Genomic DNA, 20855 nt, shown 5'->3' with positions numbered 1-20855 from the left:
TTCATGTACACAAAATAAAACCCTTGAAATAGGAACAAGCCGAAGCTGTGGTTATATTTGTGATTACGTGACAAGCTGGTAGAAACATACAAATAAAAACATGCTTGTACCTTTTGGTATATTTAATATTAAATGTGCCAAAATAATCCAACATCGTGCACGTGAAGAGTCGGTGGGGAAACTGATATGCAAATGTGTGTGGTTCACTTTCTCTGCGTGTTTAAAGTCTTACAGATACAGACACGTGTGAACATTTTCACGGGGAAATTGTGCACGTCTAAATCCTAACTTTTTCCCTCTTTTTAGCTATTGGACTGCGAGGACGTGGCCGTGACGTGACTGTGGACTTTCAAAACATCTGATAGACCGTGTGCCTGTGTATGTGTGTGTGTGTGTGTGTGTGTGTGTGTGTGTGTGTGTGTCATTAGTAAAAATAAATAAAATTATATATATTTTTGAAATCCATTTAAAGACAATGTGATGCTACTATCTTTCTTACATAAATTGTGCCAGGGAAATGTAATTTCCCTGGCACAATTAAACATTAAGTCTATTGTTTTAATGTTAAGAAATTGCCTGCATATATTTGTTGAATAAACAGCCTTATGTCAGAGCCTGTGTGTTGATTATTATGTATTATTATTTAATTCAGCTATGTGATATTGGCTGTGTTGAGGTTGCAGGATGTAAATCGGTATTAAAAAATATTTTAAACATGTGTTTTTTAAAGATTATTTTGTAAAAGATGAGAATTTAACACGACATTTGTAAATGTATTTTATGTCTGCTGTATGTAAGGGTGATTGAGAGACAGCTAGTCACTATACTCTTAATTTTACCCTGTTTGAAGCTGTTACACAACTTGCTGCTCCTTCTCGTCAGTGTCACGTTGACTTCGATCTCTTCTCTTCTGTCAAAGAATACGAGCAGCTGCATTATGTCTACAAGCAAACAATCTTATTCGTATACTTTTGTCCCTCTGCTGAGTACATGACAGCCCTCGTTTTGTCTCGCAGACCTTTTATTTGTCACAATTTTACGTTTAATTTGCGTGTGTGTGAGAGAGAGAGGAAGCATGGCGGCAGATGGGTGTGCTGGAGACTCCAAAAGCTGCTGCAAATAGCCTTTCGGGGTCGGAGTTGGGGAAACAGAGCACATACTGCCGAGCTTAAAATCATGGCAGTCTGTTCTTGTGAAACATCTGGACTCTGTAAGCATGACTGGCTCATTTGTGTGTATGAAAATGTAGACAAAACAATAAAATAAAGCGACGGAACATTCACACGACTGTCTCAATGTTTATGTAACGCGCGCACACACATCTCATCCTTGCTCAATGTTTTGGATGATGGGGAACTTACTACGATCGGGCAATCTCGCGAGAGTGTGGCTAACAAGAGTGTGGTTGGGCATTGTAGTCTTCCCTTTTGGGGAGCACATTTTTGCATGTTACGACAGAAATGTCTGTGACGGAGTTATCTGGAACAAAGAATTTAATCGGGGCACCAAAAAACCCTTCGCCGCACTTATCTCTGCATATTTAGTAGTTATCAGCAGTGTGATGCAAACAGAATACCTAAAATAGATGACTAACTCGGATCTAGCTAGGAACAGGCTGACCTCACTGATTGGCAATCACTTCAGCCAATAAAGCATGTCCAAATGCTCTCCATTGGGCGGGAGGACGCGCACATTTTTCACCAATGAGAGCATCCTTTCATTCATAAAGTGGTGTGGGCAGTTTTTTTTCGCAGGCGTGGGTTTGGAGGGTTTCATAATCCTGACTGAAACCGTCAAACCTGTTCTGGTGAGAGCCAATACCTGACTCAGGATGGGAGCTGCCGTAATGTTTGTCCAATCACTCCTCATCCCGGTCTCCCTTTGACCCACCCCATTTCATACAGAAAATCGAATGAATGGGGGAAGCTCTGCTTTTGACTGACGCGCAAAGCAGCCTATAGAGGGGCTGGATCAGTCGACGGGCACCTACTGCAGGCAGTGAGGAACAGGGAAGGGCGGTGCAGAGTAGGAGGTGGGCGGTGCACTTTAAATCAGGCTAGACAAGTGTTGGGGGAGTGTGTGTGATGCTACAACCTCCTTATAAAGGGACTCTCTCACGTTGTGGCTTGGAAATTAGAGCACATTGCCTAAAATTGAGGTCTCCACATACACACTCACACACACACGCAGAGTCACCGAGAGCCGCTGCCGTGAACTGGATGAACGTTGAGGAAATGATCAGCTGGGCCGAAACGCCTCTCTTCTGGGTCGGTGCATTCACTGTGGCCTCCCTGACGCTGTGGTTGCTCTACAGGCTGCTCACAGGCTTTAGGATCTGGGTTTTGGGAAATGGACAGCTGCTGTCTCCGAAGCTAGGCAAATGGGCAGGTGAGTAGGGTCACATCAATTTCCAAGCCACCTACAGCACATTCACGGTCACGAAGAGGGCAGCTCAGAAGTAGGCAGGTGGACTCTGCTCGAGCACCAGAATGAGGTTATTGAGCGCAAACTTGACTTTGGCACACAAAAAACTGCGTTCTGCGTTTTTTCTTTTTTTGTGGATTCATTCAAGGGGAAGTTGGTGTTGCGTAACAGGCGCAGGTAAGCAGCTGATTGACTGAGAAGATAATTGTCCTTATTACCTCCAACTGTTTTCATTTCTTCTCACGTCAAACACAGCACACAGTCTCCTGCCAAGGGCTCCAGTCAGCGTTTTCAAAGCACATTTGGAACGGTGCGGGGATGCCCCACATTGGTGAGCCAGGAGCCAAATTGCGCAGGCTATGCGCACTTTTCACAGAGCTGTTTTATGTGGGTGAGCTCTTAGCCGGAGCACTACTGAACCACATTAACCCATCCGCATGATGTAGGACAAACCCATATGCTTAATTAAAACGTGACCTACATCTAGATCATCTTGCATGTCATTTTCAGTGGTTTACCGGTAATTCTTGAAACGTGCCTGAAAAATGTGTTCCCCTTCCACAGCATATTTATACTGGCGGCATTTTTTGTATTTCTCATGTCGCCGGTTTCTCACTAATCAGGTCTTCTTGTCCTGTCCTTCGGTTTGCCTTGCAAACCTTTCTCATAAGATTAATGTGTCATTATTGGATTTGACTGTATAATTTACACTAAAAAAACGTTTTTGTCAAAACGGAAGTGACTTCGGAGTCATACCTAAGTGCGTTATGGTTTGATAGAGACTTGTCTCATAGGAATCGCCCTGCCATGGCTTGACCCACTTCTCTAGTCCCTGTTTGGAGAAGACTGCTGCGTCTGGAGCGTCTTGCTGCGCAGTTTGGCAGGCGCTCTCTTTCGCGTCGGGATAGGTGGATATTCTACCCCCTTCCTCTCCAAAAGCCAGGCGGATAATATAAATGCTTGTTTTCCTTTTTCTTTCAGTCACACAGATGTTTATCTGTACATTGTGGCGCACTTCTTGACGAAACCGTCAGTTTTGTAAAATGTATGTTTAATTGAGGCCCTTTGCGCCATTAGAGGGGCTGAAATGTATGACGCAAAGGTAGGGCGGTAGGATGCCTTTAAGAACGACTAATGCACGTTTTTAAGTGATTCTGATGGAATATGCGGAGGAATGTCGGTGCACACCGATGAGTCATGCGCTTGTTCATCGCTTCGTCATCCTTTGGCCATATAGGAATGCCACCTTCACGTCATCCCACCCACCCACAGTATGTTATCAAGTGCAGCACTAAACTTCGCATTAATCTTTTTCCTGCATTTTTATTTACCTCGAATGTTTCATTATACAGTTTTATTCTAGCACAGCCCATTTTGTGTGCGTTTCAAATAAATGTGATCTTCGTTATTTGTAAAGCTCCTGAGTTAGGGGCGTAAAGGATGCTCTAAACTAGAAGATTACATGGATCTTTTTTTTTTTTTTTTTTTTTTTTTTTTTTTTTTTTTTTTTTGGAAAGGATTCTTACGGAACTTTCCCACTCCGTCACATTTGTTCTTCTCTTACGCTTTACGTAAGATGTGAACATGCCACTCCCTGAAACCAATTGGTGCCACCAGTCTGACAAGTCTGGCGTACGTTTCCAATCACAACGGTCGGAGATGGCAGGACGAAAACAGGTGTGCGCGTTAGGAGAGGTGGGGGCATGTGTGATCGGGATGAGGCGTGCGCCTCCGCCGGTTACACCAGATGTGCGGGTTTGGCCAGTTTAGGCAGTGGTCTGGTTTCTTTAACGCATGCACGATACATCGTTTTACTACCGGTCCCCACCTTTCAGAGATCCTTGTTGCAACAAGTCCTCCTTCTTCCATCTATTGGATAGTGTGGGAAATCGCTATTTATTTATACCCTTTGCAGTTGGGCAGCATGAATTTAATCTGTAGTGCTGTTCAGTTTTAGTTTCCTACAAGAACAATATGTCCTCTGAATTTATAACTTTTATCATTTTAGAGAATTTAGAGTTTCTATTTACTAATGACAGTGAATATTCCGTCTGTCATATACAGTTTCTTTGTCTAAGAACACATTTGAAACTGAACTGAAGTATTTGATCAGAAATGCAATTTAAACGTATAGCTTCTTAAACGTATGTGAAGTTGTATTTGGTGGGGGAGGGGGTCATTGTACTTTATTTTAGATGCATATTTCTAGAACGGGCTTGCTTTCTATAAAAATCTCAGAGGAGGCGACTAGTATTTCCTGCTGAAACGAGTTTCAACGTTTGAAGGTAGGTTTAGGTGAAGAACTTGCTTCGCTTTCTATTCAGCTATTAGTTTGTAAGGTTTTGTTTCCTCGTAATCACTGTACACGCTGTCTGTGTTGGGCTAAAACTCTGCTGCTCTCATATGCAGAGCAGAGCAGGGATTTCTCAGGAGTTCCTCTGCCAGTGGTTTTCCCCTTAGTGGATGGGACTCCTAGTGGCTGAACAGCAGCGCTGCAGTATGAGTCAAGGCGGCTTCCCCAGCCTCTCTATTGCACTGTTTTCACATACTCACCCTCCCCATCCCCTGCCAGTCTGAACCATCTCTACAGCTCAGTTCTGTTAAAGATATTCAGCTAAAGAATGGCAGCTCTCTAAAAGACATTTGAAATTTACATTTAATTGCCCTTTTATTTATTTTTATTTAGCAGCTTTTTAAGATTATTTGTGGATTCATGGGGGGGTATATTGCACAAATCTGCCTTTCAGGCATTTGATAACAGTTTAAAGGATTTAATATTTGGTGGTATAATGTTATCAAATTGTTTAGCATTTAGCATTGCTTTCAGTTCCAGTAGGGAAGCTTTCCAGTCTAACATGCAGCAGCCCTCGGTTTTCTGGTTTTTCTGCTCCGTGCTCCCTCCTCCAGTCTTAGCCCCCAGCATCCTGTATTATGTAAGGGAGCCGGTGTCGGTCCTGTTGCATGTGTGTAGATACAGGGAAATAAACTAAACCAAAGACATGCCCCCCCCCCCCCTTTCCTTTTTTGTTAAAGCAAAGGTGGGGGGCATAGTGATGTTACATGTGCCCTGGAATCCACCCCTCCGGCCCTGTTCCCCCAATTCCCTTGACAGCAGAGTTTATTGAGGAAAATGGTCCCATTATATAAGAAGGATGCAGCCATTCATCAGCTCAGCACATGAGTGACAAAGGCTTGGGTCAGCACTTATGCAAGAATTTTGCTCAGTTCGGCTCAGAGAATAAACCAGGGATTGCGAGTTTATCAACAGACCCAGCAGGCAAACCAGAGTTTCAGTGCTGATTATTATGGGAGAGTAATCTTCAGTGCATTTTTTGTGAATAGACATAAGGCTTCATTCATGTTAAAAAAAACAAACAAAAAAACATCCACATGTGTGAATGAAAGCCAGCTTTGTGTGTGTGCGTTTCAACTGAGGCAGGGTCTCCACTTTATCCTTGTGAATGTGCCTTCCCTTACTGCTTTGTGTAAGTGTGGGCGGAGAGGAGAACACTGCTGTTCATGTGATGAACACGCTCTGTGACACGTGCCTGAGCCAGGGATGTTGGGTTTAAAAAAAAAGAGGGGGGGCAGAGAAAAATCTTCCTCATCTCAACCCCCCACCTCACTTCATTTCACCCATCTCCCCATACAGCAAGTGGGTCTGTTTATAGCTACAGTATATTCCTCTGAGTATGTTGGCTTCAGTTTTATTTTTGTTTCACAATTCTGCATCACTTGAAAATTAATGTATTGGGGTTTCAATAACTGAGGCTCATAGAAGAGCAGTTAAACATCTGATCCTTTCTTTGTATATTATCTGTATTTTGGATCCATTTGCGACTAAATTCTGACAGTTGTATTCTTGCATGATTGTTTGGCGTCTCTAGAACTTAGACAACTTTACTACAAATTTGTCTGTTGCTCCACTAAACATTTCTGCTTTCAAACTGCCACTTAAAGCCCTTAAGCTTTAAAAAACTAGCAGAAATCCCTCCAAATGTTAAAATATGAATGAATTACATTTATTTGGCTGCAGTGTTTCTAGCTGAAGCTCCAGCACCTTCCAGATTACTGACATTTTAAGACATGCACACATAACCAAGATGTAGAACAGTTCAGCAACTGTCATCTGAAAGCGCCGTACTGGACCAGCAACATATTTCTTGTTGCTGGTTTTACTGCCTCGTGTCAGGTTACATCAGTAATTTGGTTGCGAGCCAACATGCCAGCGAGGCAGTTTGTTCAGTTTTAAGTGTCTGTTGAAATGAACTGCTAACATTTTGGGTGTCATTCTTTCTGGGTTGTACCTATGCACAATAATGTACTGTATCAAGTTTTAAAAAGGCCCAAAACATCATAAAAGACACCTCACATCCTGGCCACTCCCTGTTCGAACTGTTGCCCTCAGGCAGACGGTACAGGGCAATCAGAGCAAGGACTAACAGACTCAAACACAGTTGTTATCCAACTGCAATAACACATCTGAATACTACAAAAAAATGTCCATCACGCCACTCTTGTGTTAATCTATGCACGGTCTGAAGCATGTGTGTGGGAATGTATGTGAATGTTTTACTGTTAAATCTTATTAGTATTTTAAGTATTCGATCTATTTTATTTATTGAATTTTATTGTTTTATTTATATTTTGATATTGCTGGGATGATGCAATGATTGGGGACCATTCTTAATTTCGTTGTTCTCATGACAATAAAGATTCTGATTCTGAAGATGGGTACATAACTAACTGCTACATTTACACTTGTTTTAAAGATGTAATCAAGCATACAAGTGGTTGAAAGCTATCATTTTTCTTTTTTTAGTAAGTAATAGAAGCATGGGTGTAATTCACTTTAGTTCTGTACAGCATGCTATTTCATTGTCCTTGTACCAATGGACTAATACCATTAAACACATGCTTTACGCTTTGTCTGAAAGGTGAAAACAAATCTCCTTACTGAACACACTGCACATTCCATCCTTGCCTTAGCAGCACACGGTCAAAGAGCAAAGTTTTTCCAGCTCAGAAATCATCTAGTCTCAAACCAAGTACTTGTGTGAAAAGAAATAGATTTTTAAACAAGGCATGTGACTGAAGGTGGGAGAGGGGGACAGGACTATTTTTTTTGCTCTGTACCCAAATATAGATGCTGCTTCTATCTTTGGCAGCTCTGAAATACACATTCTCTTCTCTGTCTCACACCCACCCTCCCCTCATCTCTTCTCCCTGTTCAAGCTTATTTTATATCAACCATGTGACTTGCCTCCCCTGCTATTTAAAGCTGTGTGGGTGGGGGGCTGGAGAATAGGGGGGGGAGGGGTATTTTGGTTAAGGGATGTAGACTTTGGAGGAAGGGGCGGGTTTGTCTTTGGCTCTTCTGCTGCATCCCTCCCTCCGTCCCCCCTTTTTTTTTTTTTTTTTTTTTTTTTTTTTTTTTTGGGAGACATAGGAGGGGCTGCTCGTTGATAGGCAAGTTTAGGGTGCGACAGATTACATAACAGTACGTAACAGGAGTGGGGCATACAAGGACCGCAGTCTCTCCTCACTGAGAATCTTAATTGGGGGTTTGGTGTTGGTGGCGGGGAGGGTTCTGGGGAGTTTATAGAATTATTTTAGTTTTGCCCTCCTGTCTGTAAGTTCATTTTTCTGAGATGAAATAAGACTACACCATGCGGGTAAACACCCCTAAAAACTAATTATTTTACTCTCATTGTGCCAGTGAATGATCGGTATATTAATAAAGATTGGATGTTGTGTCTTTGTCCTTTAACAGCTGCTTACCCTCTCATATAACAGCTCATGCAATGCAGGTTAGTCTAAACCGAAGATCCTTTAAATATCATGAGATGAAGACATTGTGCTCTTTGTCTGCCGCTCACCATATCCTTTTTGTTTTATTTATTTTCCCCCTAGCCTGCAGTGCTTTAGTTGGTGTTGGGGCTTCAGTTGGAGAGATCGGGATGCAGCAGCAGCCTGGCTGTTGTGACAATGGTTGTGGGGGATCTTGTTGGTATTCAGGTGTTGCGGCAGGCAAGCAGGCAGCTCCCAGACAAGGCAGTGCAGGCGCTGCTATTTTTACTCCTCCTGCTGCTTTTTTTAGACCCTCGAAATAGTGAGCAGGCAGTGGCAGGGCTGCTCCACTGCTGAAGAGGGAGGGAGGGAGACGGAAAAGGCTGGGGGGATGTCAATACCTCAGGACATGTTGTGCAGCACTAAGCACAGCAGAGCTGCAGTGCAAACGCGCCCCCGTCAGGGCGCATCAAAGCCTACATGATGGACCAGTTTTCTCTGAGGTGTTGAAATGGGGTGGGGTGGGGGAAGACACACTGGGGGGGACTGGGTTCAGAGCTGAATGAGAAGCAGTGGTGCACACACAATGGTGCCAGCGTGTGGCGTCAGTGTTACGGTCACTCACGTGCTTGCTTGCGTAGATCCTTCCTTGCGAAATTGCATCTGTGTGTCACTTTTGTTCACGTAAGAGCGATTCTCTCCTGCTGGGAGGCCACTGGCACATGGGTGTCACTGACTGAACTGTGTCTTTTGAACATTGTGTTCTCCGTACATAATTCCATACTTGTAAGTTTCAGGTTATGCAGCTTAGCTCCACTTATGATGGCTCAAACACAAAATCTCTTAAAACCAGAAGAACCGTGTCGTCATCCCACTGTACTAGCTTCCCCATTCTTCACACGGGTGAAGACGCACACGTACACACATTTGACTGTCACTCAGTCCTAGGAAATGATTATTGAGAAAATGGTCCTATTATATAATGGGTGGGAGGAGTATAGTCATTCATAAGTGCAGCACGAGGACTTGGAGAGTGCGGCGAGGGGGCATAAGGCCTGGGGAAAATGTGCAGGGTGGACTTGGTTGTCTGATGCACTGTGGAAAATCACAATTCACAGTATGGTGACCTTAAAGAGTTCTGATGAGTTCTGAGTATTTTTCTCTTTCATTGTTGACTTTAGTATAAAACAGTTTTGTTTGTTTTTTTTGTTTTTTTTTTGTTCCCACTTTCCTGTACAGCAAACAAATCACATCACCATTATAAACTTTAGGTTTCCACTCTCTAATTGTCACTCCAGAATCATTGCTCATCAAATGGAAGATAGGCCAAATGGGTTTTAAGGGCAGGAAAAAAAAATGTTAAAGGTTTTTGTATTCTTGAAATGCTTGATATTCATAACCTGAGCGCATGTATCTAAGTGATAGATCAGATGAGTAATGTCATGTTGCAAAAGATGATGCATTTGTAAGGCATGCAAATGTATTCTTGCACAGGATCTTCTTTCAGGTTAAAGTTCAAGCAGCGTTGATGCGTACGCATTTCTGCTGCATTTTTGATGCATTCCTGCATACAAGTGTAATCCGCAGGTTAGTCATGCAAGAAAATGATATCTGTGGGGTGAATTTTCCCCAGTGTACTGAAACTCAACTGGTTCATCTAGTACTTTGGTTTCAGCTGTCATTCTTGTCATTCTTGGTTTCATGGCTTATCAGTTTGTCGTCCTTTTTTTTTTTTTTTTTTTTTTTTTTTTTCCCCCCCTTTTTAGTCAGGGCTTTTCCTCAAATGTTGATGCAAGTTGTTTCAGAAAAAGCTTTCTCTCTCCGTTACCTCCAGCAACCTTGTGACTCCAGCTGTGCTCATTTCTGTCATCTAAAATAGTTTCACACTCATCTTTGTTTGAGTTCATTATACTTGAACAGATGAGAGCTAAGATCAAAACTCGCATGAAGGTCATCAGGAAAGAGGCTGCTGATCCAGTTCTCGCTAAGCACGTCTCATGGAAGGATGATGTTTTCACTTACTGTTATATTGTGCGTTTATGGCTTTATTTAAAAGAATAAGGCCTGTAGCTCACAGGAAATAAACCCCATCTGTTTCAGAATGTACCACAAAATATATTTTTATAGACATTTTTACCTTGCAGCGGCTGTCTTGTTGCCTTTTTAAGCTGCCATCTGCATCAAGAGCCTGATTTGGTACATCCCATGCCCATTGAAGCTTTTCTGCTAGGAGCATTTCATTCGTAACATAGGGGGGACGTTTAAAAATAACCAGGGATCCTGCTCTCTTTTTCACTTCCGACTTTGTGCTACTCTCTCTCACTCCTTTCACTCCCCTTTATCCCCTCTACCCTCCCCATCTCCCTCTCCTCCACCGCAATCCCTATTCCGTGTCTTTCTCCTTCACTCAGTCGCTCTCTTGCTTCGCTCCTGTTCTATTTTTAGCCACCCCTAGGATCCCTCCTCTCCCTCCCCACCACTGCCACTCTCCCTACCCCACTTCCCCCTCCTCTTTCTCCTGCTCTATGTTCGTCATCGCTCCCTCCTCTCTGCATCCCCTCTCTCATCTTGTCTTTTTTTTCCAGCTCTTTGCCAGAGAATGTCCTATGCCTCCATTAATCTTTCATCATGCCTTCCTATTATATTAATGATTTACAACTATGTGCTTGTATATTTGTAAGTACCCCTCACACTCACAGCCTTTTTTTATTTTTTTATTTATTTATTTATTTTATTTTTTATTTTTTTTCTCCCTTCTCCCCACAATCCTCTATCAGTCAAGCAGAGGCTGGGGTTGATGGGCAGTGAAGGTTTAAAAATAACAGTTTGCTTTGCAAGGTGAGGGAAAACTCACTCTGAACATCAGCCTCAATCTCTGCATTGTGGTCTCCTTGTGTTTTTGGCATTTCTTCATTAATTTTTTTTTTTTTTTTTTTTGTCTTGTATTTTTTTTTTTTTTTTTTGTTAATCCTCTCTGCTGTTACCAAACAATTTCATTTTTGCTGCTTTCACCTACAATTTGCAATATATGCACCCCTTGTGCATATACTCTTAATTTGAAAATCGGTGAGTATTTAAGTCAAAATGGACTTGACTTATCGGAAAAGCTGTCGTGATAGAACTTAAAGCAAGGCCTCCCTAAACGGCAGGTGAATAGTATTGTAGGGCGTGTCTGCCACATAAATCAGATTATGTACATGTCGTTCAGAGATTGACATGCAGAGATGACGTCCGATAAGATGGTGACAGACTGACTCCGTTTTGCAGTCACCTGCTGCTTCTGATGATGAATTGTGGCTCATTCAATTTAGTTTACCTAGATTGGGGAACTAGTTATTTCAGTCCTGAAGTCTTCCTCATTATTTGAATACAATTCAACTTGACCCCGGCCTTGCTGTGTCACTGTCTCAAGAGAATCTGTACTGAATCCTGGCTTCTCTGTTTCTCTACAGTTGTGACAGGAGCCACAGATGGAATCGGGAAATCCTATGCGGAGGAGGTGAGGCTCCCGAACCCTTATTTATTTCATTTCTTTCACTGAAAATCTATGACTCATGCACATATGTGTGTGTGTGTGTGTGTGTGTGTGTGTGTGTGTGTGTGTATGTATATAGATATACACCATGTACACTCGTAGGGGAGAGCTCTTAAAGGCCTATTAACATGTAAAAGTCCTCCCTCTCTCTCACACACACACACACACACACACACACACACACACACACACACACACCTCTCTCTTATTGGTGCTTGTACAAGGTAACAGCCACACGTTGAATAGGGGCTACCCTGCCACGTGTCTTCGCACATAACAGAGTGGGAGATCCGGCTGTATCATGGTCATGTAGAGCCTTTGACTCATACTGTTAGGGCTACAATGTGTCTTGTTGTTTGTCATGCAGTGATGGGCAGCATTTTGTTCCTTAAATGTTTAGGTATATTGGTAATTGTGCACAAGCACTTGATAGAAATGCTACTTTATTTGTGTATCGGTTCAAAATAATGAGATTCACACCAGATTCAGTCAAAGGGCTCGACCTGTGCTATAGAAGCAACAAACAACATAAGTGGTCAACAGGACAAAGATCTGAATTGTCACAATCGCTAGTCTAAAGCCTTTTTAGTTGGAAGGATTTCCACAACACAGTTGACAGAACAAATGTGTTCATATATGAAAGTTTGAGTCTTTGTACTGGATACTTTTTGCATTATTTTTGTATGCTGGGTTTCCTTCTTTGAAAAATTATTGTATTGTAAAACACAAATTTGCCTTCTAAGCTTTGTGTGGTACACAGTTGTAGTCACAGCAGTCCAAATTACTGCTGTTTAAAGGCTGTTCTGACCTGATTTGTTATCTGAACTTTTGGAAACTCTGTGGGTTCTTCAGCTGAAAACCTTTTGCTCATGGTTGAAGTTCTGATCACCAGCAACAATCCTCCACCTTAAATTTATTTAAAGCAAGGTTGTGTACTCTGCACATGTTTGTGTGCCAAGAAATCACTGTGCGCAGTGAAAGTGGTTTTACAAACAGAATTTCCGGAGAGTGACATTAAAAAGCTGCTGTGGAAGCAATGATGACAGGTTTGAGAAGATGATCTTGAATGGAAGAATATAATAGACTAACAAAATCTGTTGCATTCATCTGCAATGCTACAGAACAAACATTTACAGCTAATGGCTTGTTACCTACTGTGACATTGTCCTCTGTGTGTTGAAAGTATGGTTGAACTTGTGTCACTAACTGTTTTTTGTGCTCTAGTTGGCTCGTCGAGGATTTGCCATGATGTTGATCAGTCGTTCTCAGGAGAAGCTGGATGATGTGGCCAGGTCAATTGGTAAGCGTGCATAAAAGCGTGCGTGTGTGTATTTGTCTCTTCAACCTGTTCAGGGTTGAGAGCACAGCGAGTGGGATGATGAGGATGCGTGTATGACAGCGCAGTGCTGCCTAACGGGCCGTCAGCTACAGGATTTCCGTTCCTCAAGTGTTTAGATATTGAAAATGAGGAGTTGGACTTTAGCCAGAAAGTTTACTTATTTTAAAACAAAAAGATCTGAAATGTTTCACTTTGTTGGGGAAGGTACTAGTGTGCATATTCAAAAGAATTTGTTTTACAGACTGTAGCATTGTTGAGAGCAGTTTCACTATTTGGATTTGTTCTCCAAATCCCGCTATTTCACGCTTTGTGCACCCTGCCAACTCAAGGTTTACTCTGCTACAACACTGACCAACTTGTAAGCGAACAGAGCAGGGTGTGTTTTATTTCCTTTGTGGATTAAGGCTGACGGGTCAAATATCTGGCCTGATTGAGGAAACTCTCAAACGTATTCCTGTTGCAATATGTTTCACACGGATGAGGTTTCCCCATATTTGAGTACATGATGAATGGTAAATGAGTGTCCGTATGATTTTGGGTGTGGGTGGATAAAAACTTTTGTCCTCTCCTATTTTGTCCAGTTGCCAGATCTAAACAGAGACCCCCACCCCCTTTGCTGTTTAATGGTGTCCTCTCTGCAACTCTCTCTTTCCATGCCTCTGACGTCTCCCACAGCGCAATTTCCCCTGTCGTGCTTAAAGTCCACAGAGGGGGCTGATGGGTAGTCACGAGCAGGGTGCAGCGTGCCAAACTCTGGCACTCCTCCCTCACGATTAATCTGACAAAAATGTCCCTCCTTAACATGTAACCAAGACAACCCACCCTGTCCCACCTATCGTCATGGTTTTTTTTTTTTTTTCTTCTTCCTCTCCTCACTGCAGTCATTTCATTTGACTCTCGATGGCACTCATCAACCACGTCAAATTACTTATCCCGTTCAGCAATCAGTGAATTAATATTTGTGCTTCATCACCACATCACCAGCCGCATTTAGCAATCTCACTGACAGTAGCTATGATGGCTAATGATGATCTGAAGTCGATAAACATTTTTCAGAGAGGCCCTCTGCTTCTTTTTTTTTTTTCTTTTTTTTTTTTTCTCTTCCCCCTGTAAATCTCGTCTCAAGTCTGACTGCACACACACTGACACACTACTGGTTTTGGCCAAGGCACATCAGAGGAATTTTCCTCTTGTAACTCCCTTGGCCGCCTATCAGCTAAACGAGTCTTTGGACAAAATTCTAATTGCAGCAGGCACGTCAAACATGACGAAGGAATGGGGGGGGAGGGTGCATGACGGAGGGGGAGACCAGCAGGCTGGTTTGTTGGTGCACAGTGCCCTCTGCAGTTGATCTGTCACAGAGTGGTTTCATGCTGCTATCTACGTTCATTTGAAGGTTTTGAGACACAGAGCTGCACTGTTGTTGAGCCGTGTAATGAGCTTTTAAACAAAGTCCTGGATCATTTGTGAGACATAATATGAATATTTGACGTGAAGGCATCACCCACTTGCATGAATGCTTTTAAACAAAACCTAAGTCATGCATCCTCCTTGCCTTTTTTTAAAACTTGTTGTCACACAATTTGTTCAATACAACTTGGATTTTTTTTTTTATTTATTTTAATGGTTTTGGGTTCTGGGGGGTTATGCTTCCATTCCTAAATATCACTAACTATGAATAACTGAAACGTGTGTCTGCTTCACAGAGGAGCAGTTTAAAGTGGAGACCAGGACTATTGCTGTTGACTTTGGCAAGACTGACATCTACTCGAAGATTGAGGAAGGTCTGGCTGGTCTGGAGATTGGAGTTCTTGGTAAGGGCTGACTGCAGCTTTTCTTCTTCTTTACCTTTTGATGAGGACAGCATTAAGAGGCTTCCTTGATCTTCACTTTACTGTAGACAACTTCACACGGCTTCTCTTTAGATGTCAACAAAAAAATGGACATTCCCCTATCATATACATTCAGTCATCATAAATTGCTTCCTTAGCATGTGGGTGCGATGTTTATCAAGCCGTGCTTATTATAGAATTTGAACTTGATATTGAAGATTTTGGTGAAGGCAGATGTTTCATACTTACGTTCTGCATGTGCGAATCAAATAAAAATGAAGTTGGTCTGAACTTCTTCTGAAGAGCAGGTTTAGGCACTTTTTTTTTTTTTTTAGTTTAACATAAAGGGCAAAGCTGGCGACTTGTACTTGCTTTTCAGTCATGTTTAGCGGTGTTGGGTCATCTTCAGCATAGTTTCATAATAATTTAGTCAAGGACTCGTTTCATATATTCCACCTTTCTTTTGTTTGTCCTGAGATTAATCTTCATGTGTTTCATAAAACAAGTGTTTTCAAACTGAATTTCTCAAGGCATGTTACATATTTATAGATGCACTCTTGGTTCAGCTGTTGCTTCTTTTTTTTTTTTCTTTATTGCTTAGGCTCCAGAATTCACACTGTCATTTTCAGCTTTACATTTAAGGAACCCTTTGTTCTTTTTATGATACCAGTTGTGCTCTACTGGTTACAAGGTGTGGCTGTGTCTACTGTGGAGTTGAATGCCCGTTTCTACCTTTTTTGCTTTTGCTGCCACCTAGTGGTGAATAATTGAGGTGGTTCCAGTTCTCCAGCTATATGTAATTGAATTAAAATAGCAGAATAATTGATGATTGCTCCCCTTTTGTCATTAACAGTTAACAATGTTGGTGTGTCTTACCCCTACCCGGAGTACTACCTCCACATTCCTGATCTGGATAATGTGAGTAATCTTTACTTAAAGATGGGAACTTTCAGTTATTGCATGTTTTCTGTGATTGCAAGTGTAAAGTCCCGATATTTTTAGTCTTTCCTGCTCGTTTAAGACATACTAAGTATTTGTCTCTACAACTAAGAGCAGGCAATCAACACAAATGGTGCTTTTTTTTTCTTTTTTTTTTTTTTTTTTTTTAGTTCATCACAAATATGATCAACGTCAACATGACCTCAGTATGCCAGGTAAGTGTGTTTCTGTCTGAAAAAAAATTTCCGAATGGATTGAGCCCAGTGATTGCAAACTACATACACTTATGCATGTACTTGGTGTTTTGGGGTTTGTTTGTTTTGGCTTGGATTAGTTTTTGTATGGCTCAGGCTTTATTTCCCCCTGTTGTCATTGTTCTCCATTTTCATTTTCCTCTTCTGCTGTTCCTACCATGGTACCTGCAGTGTCTCAGTTGTTCCCAAAGCAACGGTGAACTACACCAACGCTGTCTGTGCTCACCACCCACGCATCTCTCTCTCTCTCTCTCTCTATTTCTCTCTCCCTACTTTTAGACTTTTATTTAAAAAGAAATACTATCCTCTGTTTTGCCCCCCCCCCCCCCCCTTCTAAGTTGTCATTGTCTCTGATTTTTCACTGAACTTGTGTTATTATTTTTAGATGACCCGTCTTGTGCTACCAAGAATGTGTGAGAGGTGAGTTATATGATGGGGCTTCCATGTTTTGCGACATTACTGCAGTCAAAATATTCCTGTAGTAAATGATGGATGGTGGCACCGAGCTACTCAGGGAATCTTTATATTTAACAACACCCCTCCACCCTTTTCTTTTAGAGCAGTATTTAGGAGATGACTGTAACAAAAGATGGCTTTTTTTAGGGGGGGGGGGACAAGAAATCTTCACCTAGCATTTTCCATGACTGCATCTCTTTCCCTCTCCTTTGTTCGCAATGCTGACAAGCTTTCAATTCACACAAAGTGCTCTTCCCACCCGATTGGCTGCTGCGTTCCCATGTGATTCCTGCCAGCCAATGGTAGTGCAGGCACATTTGGTGCCGTGTGAGGCTGGAGCGTCTCCACTACATCACTGCAGCAACCGGCTGCCATGGCAACGCAAACAGCCACTACCACACTGTTTTAGTGTGTGTGTGTGTGTGTGTGTGTGCGTGCGCAGGTGTGTGCGTGCGCAGGTGTGTGTGTGCAGTATCACTTTGTAATTGTCGGTGCAATAAGCATGCATAGACACAGGGCTTCCACGGGTAAAAATCTTATTCTGTGGATTTGATGATTAAAAATAAGGTCTTAAAGTGTAGCCATTGATCTGTGATCAATGTTTCAGGAAAGCTTTTTAATGTAGGATTGTCATGATACTGAAATTCCAGGTTTGACTTAGGCTTTGTTTGCTTGTTTGTTTTGATGTGGCAAATATGCAAGTAAAAATCAACCCTGTAATGTGTAATTTTAAGTGATGATTGTTCCTGGAACTTGATGATCTCTGTGTGCTGTAGCCCAAAAAGAGCCATCTTCATTTCACATACAAAATAAGTTCAACATTTACCTTCCTGTGCTTTCCCCAGGTCCAAAGGTGTTATCCTAAACATCTCCTCTGCCAGTGGCATGTACCCATTGCCTCTGCTCACTGTCTACTCTGCAACTAAGGTATGTACAGTGTGTTTGGCACTTCTAAAGAGGCAAGACTTCTTTTCTAGGAAATGAGAAGATGAACACCTTTTTTTTCTTTTTTTTTTTTTTGTATATTTTGGACTGTCTTAGTAATTTTGGCGATCTTTCATTCGTGCAGGCGTTTGTGGATTTCTTCTCTCGTGGCCTTCAGGAGGAGTACAGACGTCAGGGGATCCTCATCCAGGTAAGTAGAGTCTGAGAAACATGACAATCATTGAAGCCTGGATATGAGTCTATGATCTATGAGAGACTAACTAGGAGCTTTCATTATTTGTCAGCGTGTGTGCACATTAACTTTTAAAAATGTTGTACAAAATCATGTAAAGGTCATTAAAAGCTTTTCTGAACTTCACTCTTTTGGACACAAAGTAAAGACTGGAGTGGCTGTTAGACCAAAGTCAGTCAGCCCTATTCTTGAAACAGAATCTTGCAAGTTTTGGAAATCTTAATGCACTTAGGTTTTTAATAACAAAGTTAAACATCTTTTTTCAAAGAGTCTTCATTGAAGGAGTAATGAAATGAACACACAGAAGTGTTCTGCTTTTAATGAGAAGCATTTTTTTTAAACCTGATGTTCCACATAAAGCTGGTTTGTTCTGTTTTTAGAACTCTGTAGTCTTCACTCATGTGCCACCTTGTGGTTGGACCAGGTATAGGAGTTTAAGTATAACACAAAGTTCAGGGTCTGCCTTTTGTTTTTTCCTTGCATTCCAAATCATCACTTTACAGCAAAGATTTTGTCTTTTGGGTTAAAGAGCATGTTACATATTAAATATGGCTTACCCGAAGTTAGTTTAGCTTTCGTGATTTAAACAGTCTGCTGGGAGTGCTTTGCATATTTTCTAAGCTTGCTGCATCTTTTTTTTTTTTTCTTGCTCCTGCAGAGCGTGCTCCCCTTCTTTGTGGTCACTAAAATGACTCGTATCAAGAAACCCACCTTGGACAAGCCCACCCCAGAGCGCTATGTAGCAGCTGAGCTCACCACTGTGGGTCTGCAAAGCCAGACCAATGGCTACTTCCCTCATGCTGTCATGGTAAGAGATGGCAACCTCAACAAAATTAGTAATGTTGATAGATGTGCAAAATGTTGGGGCCCAAATGAATAATTCTTATTGAAAAGCTTGAATGCTGAACACATTTTAAAGTTGCAGTTTAAATTCATTTTAATTGTGAATCCAGGGCTGGGTGACCACCAAGCTGGTTCCAACCAGCATTGTTATCTTCCTGGGAGCCACAATGAACCGCCTGCAGCGTACGGGATACCTGCAGAGGAGGAAACTGCGAGAGCAGAAGAACGGACAGAGTTTGAAAACTGAATAGGACTGTGGCTGATGACGCTGCCAGCAGCCACATTGTTGTGACCCACTGCAGCATTTAAGGAAGAGGGGAATGTGTATGATTTATCCGCCAGGGTTGCCTGAGATTTCACCTTTTGTGCCTACAGTAAATTTGCACATCAGGGCACGTGTGGCTCTGACTAAAACTGCAACCTTCTATCCTTATATTTATCTGGGCAGACATGACCAAAGAAGCTTGGAAGTGAAATGAGGATAAAATGCTGCTTTTGGAAAAGGACATTGATATTAGTCACTGACACTGATGGTGGAAATGATACAGCCAAAAACAGAGGGATTTGTTAACCCTGCTGTTGTAAGCAGTGGAAAATGGTGGTGGGCATCTTTTTATATACATTTATAGGCTACACCAATCAGCCACAACATTAAAACGACTTGCTGAAAATTGATTAGGTATATCTTGTGCTGTTAAAACTGCTCCAGACTGTCTGCATGGACATGGGACCACTGAATTGTTTGCAGCAGATTATTTGGTGCTGTGGGTTGAGGACTGGTGCGTCTGTGTCAGTCTTTCTGGCATAAACCACGAATGCTCATTCAGATAAGGATCTGGGGAATTTGAAGGCTGAGTCTATATCCTGGATTCTGCTGTATTCCTTGAACTTTTCCTGAGCAGGTTTATGTATTATGGCAGGACGCACAGTCTTGCTTTAGGGGCCTTAGGGGTATGTTCGGTCTGCATAAATGTTTAAAATTTATATTGTGGAAAAATAATCAAATTTATTCACCTTACTTGGTGGTTTAAATGTTGTGGCTGAACGGTATTTATGATCTATTTATTTTATATTTGTATGAACACAGAAGCCAAACTCTGACTTTAAAAAAAAAAAACAACAACAAATTTTTAACTTAGTTCTATTTACAAATTGAGCTGTTAAATGATGGCAGTGCCTGCTTTCTGTTGTGCCAGTTTATTTGCACCACTGAGCTCATCTTATGTTGCCTCCTTTTCTTTTTTTTTTTTTTTTTTTTTTTTTTTCTGATTGAATGTTTAAAATGACACTTTGTGGTGGGTTTTTAATTGCATCAGTGTAATATTTGTTGTAAGCCAAAGCATCTGATGGTTAACTGCCTTTCTTCTGGCATTAATGATGGAAATGGTCTGATTTTGTGAACGGGTGCTTAATGGTTCCATTTATTATGAAAGGATGTTAACTGGTGCTACGTCCAAAGGAACTACTGAATTGTTCTTTTTCTTACTACTCTAATCAGTTTTTTGTTGTTATTTTGTTTTTTTGTTTGTCTGTTTTTTCCACTGGTTTTTTTTTCCTTTTTTTTTTTTTTTTTTTTATCTGATTATGTTGGATAGATCATTAATTGTGTGGCAAATTTACATCCAGTTAGAGTTTAAATGACAAAGTGGAACATTTTTTTTACATGAAGACTGGTTCACATGACACCAAATGTTGGCTGTGAAAATGGGGGAACTGTTTCTCTTTATTTCCCAAATCAGTCCCCCATATTGAGCTGTACCTCAACTAAGTGGCTTTTCTAGCGCCATTCATTTCGTAGAGATCCAAACTGGAATATTTACATCAAAATGCACTGTTTACATTTATCTTGCCGATTGCAACTTGTCTTTTCTACTGTTTGTTAATAAAAGCTTTAGCAGATAGCACAGTGTCTTGCCTGGTGTTTGGTCTTGCAGATTTTTAACGACTTTAAAAATCTGTGATAAGAAATCACAATATAAAAGTCTTTATTTCTTGATGTAGCAAATTTAATTTCCAGACTTGGGGAAATTCAGTTTAATTATATAGTACCAAATAACAAGTTATTAGCAATTGTTAAATAATATTACAAAGAGAAACCCTACAATCATATTACCAAATATGTGCTCCCTATGAGCAAATTCTTAATATGATTAGAGGAAAGAATGGACCCTGGAAAAATCATGTGCCAGTAACTTAAGTTCAGGAACACGGATCTGTTGGAGGCATGCAACGGGAATCCCTGTAAGGAGAATGAAAAGTGGACAGG

At 41.4% G+C, this 20855-nt stretch overlaps 1 protein-coding gene and 1 long non-coding RNA gene across 20 annotated transcripts in view; both read left to right on the top strand.

The window, feature by feature from the left end:
- The window catches only part of LOC146705011 (uncharacterized), a 58058-nt gene extending 56774 nt beyond the window's left edge, over positions 1-1284 (top strand). For all 19 annotated transcript variants that reach the window (XR_014921258.1, XR_014921261.1, XR_014921260.1 and 16 more), the window contains one exon: positions 307-1284. This is a non-coding gene — a long non-coding RNA (uncharacterized LOC146705011). The remainder of the gene's footprint in view (positions 1-306) is intronic.
- An 857-nt stretch (positions 1285-2141) lies between these two features.
- On the top strand, positions 2142-20490 carry hsd17b12a (hydroxysteroid (17-beta) dehydrogenase 12a). The gene is made up of 11 exons (XM_085462521.1): positions 2142-2388; positions 11667-11713; positions 12974-13049; positions 14795-14902; positions 15774-15838; positions 16030-16074; positions 16499-16533; positions 17415-17496; positions 17639-17704; positions 18405-18554; positions 18700-20490. Exons 1-11 carry the CDS (start codon positions 2220-2222, stop codon positions 18838-18840), a joined length of 984 nt encoding a protein of 327 aa, XP_085318647.1. The 5' UTR covers positions 2142-2219; the 3' UTR covers positions 18841-20490.
- Positions 20491-20855: the final 365 nt, after the last annotated feature.

Source organism: Copadichromis virginalis, linkage group LG7 (genome assembly GCF_057382275.1).
Source record: "Copadichromis virginalis isolate Kocher_CV1m ecotype Utaka linkage group LG7, C_Virginalis_male_GT1.1, whole genome shotgun sequence".
NCBI lineage: Eukaryota > Metazoa > Chordata > Actinopteri > Cichliformes > Cichlidae > Copadichromis > Copadichromis virginalis.
Note: the sequence above shows the minus strand (reverse complement) of the source record. Positions and strands in the feature narration are given on the sequence as shown.